At 34.8% G+C, this 11,145-nt stretch overlaps 1 protein-coding gene across 1 annotated transcript in view; it reads left to right on the forward strand.

Annotated features, from left to right (window-relative positions):
• Nucleotides 1–9,966, forward strand: part of LOC148626902 (stabilin-2-like) — a 64,465-nt gene extending 54,499 nt beyond the window's left edge. Inside the window, exons 31-39 of the mRNA XM_088558555.1 lie at nucleotides 507–635; nucleotides 4,134–4,286; nucleotides 5,872–5,914; nucleotides 6,205–6,351; nucleotides 7,128–7,306; nucleotides 8,264–8,329; nucleotides 8,624–8,659; nucleotides 8,891–9,013; nucleotides 9,383–9,966. Coding sequence (XP_088414681.1) covers nucleotides 507–635; nucleotides 4,134–4,286; nucleotides 5,872–5,914; nucleotides 6,205–6,351; nucleotides 7,128–7,306; nucleotides 8,264–8,329; nucleotides 8,624–8,659; nucleotides 8,891–9,013; nucleotides 9,383–9,526 — 1,020 coding nt within the window. The 3' untranslated portion in view covers nucleotides 9,527–9,966. The remainder of the gene's footprint in view (nucleotides 1–506; nucleotides 636–4,133; nucleotides 4,287–5,871; nucleotides 5,915–6,204; nucleotides 6,352–7,127; nucleotides 7,307–8,263; nucleotides 8,330–8,623; nucleotides 8,660–8,890; nucleotides 9,014–9,382) is intronic.
• Nucleotides 9,967–11,145: the final 1,179 nt, after the last annotated feature.

Here is an 11,145-nt window from a genome sequence, read left to right on the forward strand (position 1 = left end):
AGAATCACTTCCTAATGACATAAGTCATTTCCAGTAGAAAGATATAGAGCCATTCATGTTTCAGAGCATCTACATACATATATATAGAATGATGCTGCATCCTTACATACATGTACATAGAATGACACTCCATTCCAAGCAGATGTATATAGAATGACGATCCATCCCTATCAGATGTATATAGAATGACGCTCCTTCCCTACATACATGTATATAGAATGATGGCCCATCCCTATCAGATGTACCGGTATATAAAATGACGCTCCTTCCCTACATACATGTATATAGAATGATGGCCCATCCCTACATACATGTATATAGAATGACACTCCATCCCTACATACATGTATATAGAATGATGGCCCATTCCTACATACATGTATATAGAATGACACTCCATCCCTACATGAATGTATATAGAATGATGCTCCGTCCCTCTATGATGCCAAATTAGTCTTCATGTAATCTCTCTTCCACTTGAAAATAACCTTTTTTTTCTATTCAAGTCCTATGTGAATAATGTATTAATCTCAGCTCCTAACATGATTACTGAAGGAGGTGTGATCCATGGAATAGAAGGTCTACTCTCTCCAATTCTTCATCAGTGTAATTTGACATCAGGCAGCAGTAAACTAGTAAGTAGTGGTATGGTATAGTTACATCACTTCACAACAGACTTCAATGGTGTCTATATAAGTGTTCAAGCTCCAGGTTGATTTGGATGTGGCCTGTGTATTCCCCTGTTTAAGCTTCAGGTTTATATGGATGTGGCCTGTGTATTCCCCTGTTTAAGCTTCAGGTTTATATGGATGTGGCCTGTGTATTCCCCTGTTAAAGCTTCAGGTTGATTTGGATGTGGCCTGTGTATTCCTCTGTTTAAGTTTCAGGTTTATGTGGATGTGGCTTGTGTATTCCCCTGTTTAAGCTTCAGGTTTATGTGGATGTGGCCTGTGTATTCCCCTGTTTAAGCTTCAGGTTTATATGGATGTGGCCTGTGTATTCCCCTGTTTAAGCTTGAGGTTTATATGGATGTGGTCTGTGTATTCCCCTGTTAAAGCTTCAGGTTGATTTGGATGTGGCCTGTGTATTCCTCATAGGTTTATTTGTATGTGGCCTGTGTATTCCCCTGTTAAAGCTTCAGGTTTATGTGGATGTGGCTTGTGTATTCCCCTGTTTAAGCTTCAGGTTTATATGGATGTGGCCTGTGTATTCTCCTGTTAAAGCTTCAGGTTTATATGGATGTGGCCTGTGTATTCCTCTGTTTAAGCTTCAGGTTTATGTGGATGTGGCTTGTGTATTCCCCTGTTTAAGCTTCAGGTTTATATGGATGTGGCCTGTGTATTCCCCTGTTTAAGCTTCAGGTTTATTTGGATGTGGCCTGTGTATTCCCCTGTTTAAGCTTCAGGTTTATTTGGATGTGGCCTGTGTATTCCTCTGTTTAAGCTTCAGGTTTATTTGGATGTGGCCTGTGTATTCCTCTGTTTAAGCTTCAGGTTTATTTGGATGTTGCCTGTGTATTCCCCTGTTTAAGCTTCAGGTTTATGTGGATGTGGCCTGTGTATTCCCCTGTTTAAGTTTCAGGTTTATGTGGATGTGGCTTGTGTATTCCCCTGTTTAAGCTTCAGGTTTATATGGATGTGGCCTGTGTATTCCCCTGTTAAAGCTTCAGGTTGATTTGGATGTGGCCTGTGTATTCCCCTGTTTAAGCTTCAGGTTTATATGGATGTGGCCTGTGTATTCCCCTGTTTAAGCTTCAGGTTTATATGGATGTGGCCTGTGTATTCCCCTGTTAAAGCTTCAGGTTGATTTGGATGTGGCCTGTGTATTCCCCTGTTTAAGCTTCAGGTTGATTTGGATGTGGCCTGTGTATTCCCCTGTTTAAGCTTCAGGTTTATATGGATGTGGCCTGTGTATTCCCCTGTTTAAGCTTCAGGTTTATGTGGATGTGGCCTGTGTATTCCCCTGTTTAAGTTTCAGGTTTATGTGGATGTGGCCTGTGTATTCCCCTGTTTAAGCTCCAGGTTTATATGGATGTGGCCTGTGTATTCCCCTGTTTAAGCTTCAGGTTGATTTGGATGTGGCCTTGTGTATTCCCCTGTTTAAGCTTCAGGTTGATGTAGATGTGGCCTGTGTATTCCTCTGTTTAAGTTTCAGGTTTATGTGGATGTGGCTTGTGTATTCCCCTGTTTAAGCTTGAGGTTTATATGGATGTGGCCTGTGTATTCCCCTGTTTAAGATTCAGGTTTATATGGATGTGGCCTGTGTATTCCCCTGTTTAAGATTCAGGTTTATTTGGATGTGGCCTGTGTATTCCCCTGTTTAAGATTCAGGTTTATTTGGATGTGGCCTGTGTATTCCCCTGTTTAAGCTTCAGGTTTATTTGGATGTGGCCTGTGTATTCCCCTGTTTAAGCTTCAGGTTTATGTGGATGTGGCCTGTGTATTCCCCTGTTTAAGCTTCAGGTTTATTTGGATGTGGCCTGTGTATTCCTCTGTTTAAGCTTCAGGTTTATTTGGATGTGGCCTGTGTATTCCTCTGTTTAAGCTTCAGGTTTATTTGGATGTGGCCTGTGTATTCCTCTGTTTAAGCTTCAGGTTTATTTGGATGTGGCCTGTGTATTCCCCTGTTTAAGCTTCAGGTTTATGTGGATGTGGCCTGTGTATTCCTCTGTTTAAGCTTCAGGTTTATTTGGATGTGGCCTGTGTATTCCTCTGTTTAAGCTTCAGGTTTATTTGGATGTGGCCTGTGTATTCCTCTGTTTAAGCTTCAGGTTTATGTGGATGTGGCCTTTGTATTCCCCTGTTTAAGCTTCAGGTTTATGTGGATGTGGCCTGTGTATTCCTCTGTTTAAGTTTCAGGTTTATGTGGATGTGGCTTGTGTATTCCCCTGTTTAAGCTTCAGGTTTATGTGGATGTGGCCTGTGTATTCCTCTGTTTAAGCTTCAGGTTTATTTGGATGTGGCCTGTGTATTCCTCTGTTTAAGCTTCAGGTTTATTTGGATGTGGCCTGTGTATTCCTCTGTTTAAGCTTCTGGTTTATATGGGTGTAGTCTGTGTATTCCTCTGTTTAAGCTTCTGGTTTATTTGGATGTGGCCTGTGTATTCCTTTGTTTAAGCTTCAGGTTTATATGGATGTGGCCTGTGTATTCCCCTGTTTAAGCTTCAGGTTTATATGGATGTGGCCTGTGTATTCCTCTGTTTAAGCTTCAGGTTTATATGGATGTGGCCTGTGTATTCCTCTGTTTAAGCTTCAGGTTTATTTGGATGTGGCCTGTGTATTCCCCTGTTTAAGCTTCAGGTTTATTTGGATGTGGCCTGTGTATATCCCTGTTTAAGCTTCAGGTTTATGTGGATGTGGCCTGTGTATTCCTCTGTTTAAGCTTCAGGTTTATTTGGATGTGGCCTGTGTAATCCCCTGTTTAAGAAAAGAAATTGACAGTAGGTGATAGTGGTTATCTGCTGAAGAAAGGCATACCTAGGAAATTAATGTATCATGAGATGTATTTAGATACTTACTAGTGATTGATATAACTCCTAAAGAATGTTCTAACAGGATTTGATAGCAAATGTGGTGTCTTCAAGGCAGACAAATTTTTATATTACACACATTTTTTTTCTTTTATGCAGACAGCAACTGTGTACATATTATAGTAGAACCTATGAAAAGTCTTTCCACCAATAAATGTGAAAGATGTATATATCATACCTTGGTATATACTACAGACAGTGTCATTATCACATTCAGTTATACATACTACAGACTGTCATTATCACATTCAGTTGTACATACTACAGACAGTGGCATTATCACACTCAGTTGTACATACTACAGACAGTGTCATTATCACATTCAGTTGTACATACTACAGACAGTGTCATTATCACATTTATTTGTACATACTACAGACAGTGTCAATATCACATTCTATATGGTTTTATCTCAATGAATACATTCTTGATAAGTTCCTGAGGAGACTCATTTGGTACACCCATTATGTTCATGCAACACTTTCCTTAATGATTTCATTGAAAATTGTAAAAGTTAATAAGGAAAAGTGTGACATTTCCTTTGCAGAAGTACCAACTGAGTTTCCCCCTAATATTAACCTGAAATGGTCTATATTTTCTTACAGAGTAGGTGTAGACCTTGTTATGGCTATAAGTACTTATGCCCTGATGGTTACCAGCGAGTAGATGGAGAGATTTTGTTAAGGGATTGTTTTTATCCACATCTTGATGGGTGGTCTAGACGAGGATGTCGAGGATTGTGTGCCAGAACTTTGGTGGTAAGTTCTGTAGACCTCTAAATACAATGTGTCTTTTTGGAGATACTAATGATATGTCAGTTTTATTATAATTACTGTGATAACTCTAAATAAACCAGAAACTTTTTTAACTAGAACTCTCCTAAAGTCACATGTCTAAACCAGAACTCTCCGAAAGTTGCATGTCTAAAACAGAACTCTCCTAAAGTCACATGTCTGGACCAGAACTCATAATATAATGAGAATAGGTATGGTGGATATGCCAGAAGACAACAACCCCATCTGGATGAAAAAGTCAGCCCTAGGCCACCCGTTGGTCTTCAGTGAATGACAAGGAAACCCTCACACCACAGGGCAGGCTGTAGCTGGCCCTAAAACATCATTATACACTGGTACAGCCAAAGAGTTGCCCTTATATACTCAAGTAACATAAAATAAACTAAAGATGAAAATGAGAAAAGGCACACAGAAGCCTGAAATTCCTGACTTGGGAAGGGAAAAAAATATGGCAGGGTTAAAGTACTTCGCATTATCACAACCCTCCTCCATTAAAATTTGGCCACTGTGAAAAAAATAAACACAATTAAACACACATAAAAATCAGTTCACAATAAAGCCAAATGTCAGAACTCTCCTAAAGTCTCTAAATATCTATCATTTATTATGATTTTTTTTCTAAAAGCATTACCATTGTGTATGATCACATGATACTTGCAACTTCCAATCTAATTTTAGCACAGAAAAATTCCAAGGTTTTATTGAGTAAAATCAAGTATTGTAAACAGCTTCTTGGATGATGACAACAAACAACACAAATTGCTAGAAATCTTTGAGATTTATTCATTATGAGTGACCTAAGGGGGCGAAAAATGGTATAAAAAACAATGTAAAAAAAAACACATGTTCTATGTATCCTGAAGGATACATTCACCTTGCGCACCGTGTATCCTACAGGATTCATTCGCCTTGAAAGGGTTAAATGATTATTGTTTTAAATAACAGATTAATTTCTTCGGTCCTATAAAAATGTTTAAGAGTTTACTGTATAACACATGTACTGCTGAAAATGTCATATTTGTCTTGTTAATGATTTATATGTGGGATTGGTTTTGATATGGAAATTAATAGGATAATTAATTGGAAAAAGTGAATAACCAAAGTATTATCTTGAGTGCCAAAGAACACCTAGATTTAACGAGTGTGCAGAACTTGTTTCATGCATGAGTTAAATCCTCAAGTATTCTTGTTATGAGTGACCATATTTTAGTTGTTCACAATAACCAGTTGATTATCCTATTTATTATGGATATTTTCTTCATAATTTATTGTCATTTTCAACATAAATTTTTAATTCTGTGATTGGCGGATTGATATCAATGGTGAGATGATTTGGCAGGAAAAAGTCTGTAAGTGAAATTACCAAATTTATTTCACAGTGTAAATTATCAAAATTTATTACACTGGGAACATTTGATGAAACACTGCTGTCTATATTATAACAAGATATCTTCAACCATTTCAAGATTTAACTCAAATAACAAATGCATATTTTATTAATTTCCTAATAACCTAACCTAAGATAGTGTTGTTATTTCTGTTACCATAGATACCAGAGTGTTGCCAAGGTTACTATGGTTCATCCTGTAAAGGTAAATTAATTTTATTTAAGTTAACATGAGTTTATCATATCTAAACTAAGTCAGAGAGAGGTGCTTTTAGTTTAGTGTACTTTAGAAAATAAACGATTTAATTTTATGCTTTTAAAAATCAGTTTTTTAATCGGTATTCATTCATATAAATATTTAAGGTTCTTCAGACAACAATCATGGTGAATCTATGTGATAATTTAAAAATAGGATTAAATACTATACAGCAGAAATGTGTGTATCCATGGTAATAGTAGCACTATCTTATGAAATTGAATATCCTGTGTTTACAGAATGCCCAGGAGGAGCTGAGTTCCCTTGTAATGATAATGGTATTTGTCAAAATGGAATCAATGGAACTGGAATGTGTCAGTGTAATCCAGGTTATAATGGCACTGCTTGTGAATATAAGGATTTTAATGGTACATTAAAGGCTTGGGGTAAGACTATGTATCTCTGGTATTAAGTGTATGTGTTTGTAAGAATCAGGCAAAATGAGAAAAATCAGAAACATACATATCAAAACCCCACTGATCTGACAGTGTAATATCACACAAGGATACATTCCCTTTTTGAAAAGACAATTATTTAATCTCTGCATTACTGACTTTGCTCAGAATTTTTTCTATAGAATATTAGAAAATGAGGTTTTTGACAGTTATCTGCCCTTGAAATTTTCATTTTTAGTGCATGTCAATAAAATTGTAACTCAATGGTCCAGCATGATATGGAAGATCATACGAAGATTGACACTTAATGGAATTGCTCATTTCTTGGTACATGTATTTGTTTTGGAAGGAGTTGGAAGCCAAATAATTTCAGATATCTTGCCATTCTGAATCTGATGAGGAACCCCACTTATAAGAAGCTTTCTTGTCAGTATTAAAGATCTGATATTTTCTACTATAAATGTGAGCAATTCTTAGTCACAAGTTGGCAATGAAGAATGGTTGAGTGAAAATACAACATATTTCTCTCACATGTAGAAGAAATACAAAGAAATTTAATAGGGACGAGTGAATACCAGCTTGTTTATTTTGCAATTTACATGCAATCTTTGTCTGTACTTTGTTTTTGCATGGTAAATCAGAATGTGACAAAACAAAAATATGACATTTTATATGTGTATATTTTCTGTTTTATGGTGGTTTTAGTTATTTGGTAATTTAATGGTGGTACAAACTCCTTAGCATTAAGTTAGTTTTGTATTTTACAGGTTTATCATGTTTGTATAACAATGGAGGTTGTAGTATGAATGAGACATGTGAGGATTCCCTGAGTGGACGTGTGATGTGTACCTGTATCCCAGGACTGGTCAGTGATGGATCTCAGTGTATCAATCCATGTGATTTAAACCATGGCGGATGTCATATCAATGCTGATTGTATATTCATTGTAAGTGCCTATTGTTTAAATTAAAACGATTTTAGATATGCTTATTTTGACAATAGTTGAAAATACAAATTGTGGTGTGCAGGACTTCAAAGCATTTTACAAGTAATAGAAATTCATTCATAAAAGGGTTTTTTTCCTGTTTTCACATAATAATTCAAAAATGCTTGTATTAATGAGAATGAAACTTTGTGAAAGTGTATATATTCTTAGTGGCAAGCTCCCTTAATTTGTTGAAAAATTGCAGTTTTTGGTTTAATTTTAAAACACTTACAGCAATTTGCTTGATATATAAGAATTTTCATGATGATATTTGATCCACATCAGTATGCTGCAAATCTTAGCAAAAAGTTCATTTATTGTGTTGCCTAATATACATTGTCTTTGTCTCCTAGACATTGTTTCTATCGTAGTTTACTATAAACAGCTGTGCCCATGTGAACTGTAGGGGCACCACTTTGTCTTTTATAAAAGGAAAAAGTTTTCATAAAGGTATTATACAAAATAAAATGGTATGTTTGTCACTTTCTTATTTGTCCTTATTTGTTATTAGACTGTATGCTGTTAGTTTTTTTTTTAAATAATACAAATTGAAATAAATTGATGAATGATGCTATATGGCAGATGAATGATACTGTATGGTAGATGAATGATGTTGTATGGTAGATGAATGATACTGTATGGTAGATGGATGATGCTGTATGGTAGATGAATGATAATGTATGGTAGATGAATGATGCTGTATGGTAGATGAATGATACTGTATGGTAGATGAATGATGCTGCATGGTAGATGAATGATACTGTATGGTAGATGAATGATACTGTATGGTAGATGGATGATGCTGTATGGTAGATGAATGATGCTGTATGGTATATGAATTTCATCAGCTTGATTTTGTTGCTTTATTATCTTCCTGGAACGGTACTAATATGTCATTTTTTCCATTATTTTTGACAGGAAGGATATGGTAACAATTGTTCTTGTATTGATGGTTATACAGGAGATGGTCAAGTTTGTGTCAAGGTATGTTTCTCAAACAGGAGAAAAAGAACTTTATCTTCTGTATAAATTTGAATTGAAACTTAAATAAACATTCACTTTAGAAGTAGAATACAATAAGTTACATATATGACACATGTTTACATTATAAACTTTATATCTTAGCACATTTACACATTCTAAACAGCCTCCATGAACATTGACAAAGAATGTATGACAAGAACTGACAACCTTGTCTCTTAAATTGAGTGTAGGATTATATTTACTGAGATACTCTTTAAGAAACAGTAAAGATACTTCTTGATTTTTACTTTGCAGTCTCCAGAAGTCCACACATCCAAACAGTCAAGTGTGGTAAGTACTGGTGTAAACAATCCTGATCATTCTACTAATAATAATTTGTCAGTTCTGAAATCTATTTTTCTGACATTGACTTATGATAACTGAAATAAAGTACTTGTTTTTGTATTAGTGGTGTGACCTATTCAGTTACCTAATTGTGATTAACTAGTTTTATCAATATGTGTAGTAACATTATCATCATATTAAACAAATATTCCAGGTCATCTATTGTTTATTTTACAGATAGTTGTATCTGTACTGGTTGTTGTAATCTTGATCAGTATAGTGACATTTATAATCATCTATTTCTACTGGAAACATTACAGAACTTCAGGAATGTTGAAAATGTTCTCATTTAGTAAATATGTAAGTAAATAATTAACTGATATGCAACTACTACACTCTTCCATGCTTTTTTAATTTGTAAAACAACCACTATTTTATTTTTTCATGATTCCAAATGATGTAATTAAAAACAATTCATGGAGACTTCATTTTATTGTTGTTTTACAATGGGATGGCGATTTATGTCCCATTATTTTACCCGAAGTAATATTTTAAGTTAATGTTTACAACATTTCACTTATTATAGTTTTTTAGACTGACTGTATAACTGAAGTTGTAACACTTCACTCATAGTTGGGGAAGAGCATTCAATACATAGACATAGAATTTTTACTTAGTCAGACACTTGACAAACAACAAAAGCTCTGTATTGTTTTCTATTTTTTCTAGACAAAGTCCAGGAATTCAGTATGTGAACTGTTGGAGGCTGATGACAAAGACAATGAAGCCCTGGTGTCTCAACCATCCACACCATCTGATATAAGATACAGTAACCCTCTATATAACATTAAAGAAGAATTCTCCTTTGAATGACAACATCCAATAATTGCTGTCTCTTTTGAGTGAAGACAGTTAACTGATATAATCTTAGATGAAAGTGTTTTTATAGTGACACATCTTTTAGGATCAACTCAACAACAATTTGTTATTATTACTGCCAACATTGGCTACATACAAAATCTAAAGGGAAACGTTTATCTAGGAAGATATCCCCTACACTGGTCAGTGCCATGTACTGTATTAAATGTGATTAAACACAAGTATTTACATTGTAAAGACTGGGTCTGCAATTCTCAAGAGCAATATACCATGCATATTATAAATCAAAATATGTAAGGTTTGCCATCCATAATAAATTGACCAATTATTTATACATGTACATAACATATAATTGTTTATACAATGACATGTATTGTTTTGTTTTAAGATTTTTAATTGTTGTACTAAATGGTATCATTAAATTTTTGAAATAGTTTTATTGAAGTTTTGTTGATGTCAGATCATAGAGAATATTGAGAATATTTTGTTGGTAAATAACTGAAGATTATACACAGTGACTTTTCTGTTGTTTTTATATAACTTCATATTTGATTGACTTTGGGTGTTGCCACTTGAGCCTTTTGGTAATTAAGGGACAAAGAGGAGCCAGAAATATGCATTTTCATGATGTCGGGACAATAACGTGAGTATAAGTGAAAAGATCCTTATGAAATTATAAAACAAGGTGCCATACCACAAAAGAAAGCCTTGGATTGATTTTTGGGGTTGTGACTTGTATGGCTTAGGAAAAAGTACTTTAACCCAGTATAAATTTGCCGAAAAAGAATATAAAATGAAGTTAAAAAATGGCTATACAACATTTTCATCATCATCATTCAACTCAGGAGACCAAATGTCATTGAAATCAAACCAGTATAAAAGCCCAAACTGTTCAGGGTCATATCAAGCTGTGCCACGTAAACCATTTTATTTATTTCGTTGATAGATATTGTGAAAAAAATACCTGAACAATGTAAAAAATCAAAAACACCAAAATCCAAATGCATGACCAGAATGTGAAAACAGGAAACCGAGACATACATAATGTAGTGAACCAAATAGATAACATAAAAACTGAACATAAGGAAAACAAGATGTAACAATAAAATACTAATGCACTAGAATTACAACAAGGAGTAAATGATTATATGTCTGACATTGTAACTGCATATACGTGTACAGTCGAACCTCGTTAAGTCAAAGTCGAAGGGACCACGCAAAAATGTTCGTGTTACCCAGGGTTCGAGTAATCCGAGGTCGAGGATAAACCGGAAATACTAATAGTTTGGTCAATGATTGTTTCTGTATTTACATCATTTATTGTGCCTGTACATGTACTTCACTTTACACGGTACTTTGTAATGTCTTGCATTTCATATCGGAAGATATTTTTTTTATATGTTGTATATCATGTTTGAAATACTGAACGGCACCGAGTTCTTGGTGAAATTTCCTTTTTATTATTTCTACATCAAAAATGTCATAGTTCATAACATGCTGCTTTTTTTGATTCACAATCAGGAGTATCGTCAAACCACGTGCTCTATATTATTACGATATAATTTCAAATTCACTAGCGAAACGAATGTAGTCATTGAAATACCCTTACTATC

Source organism: Perna viridis, chromosome 1 (assembly GCF_037379345.1).
Source record: "Perna viridis isolate PV_CMFRI_1.1 ecotype Kerala chromosome 1, ASM3737934v1, whole genome shotgun sequence".
NCBI lineage: Eukaryota > Metazoa > Mollusca > Bivalvia > Mytilida > Mytilidae > Perna > Perna viridis.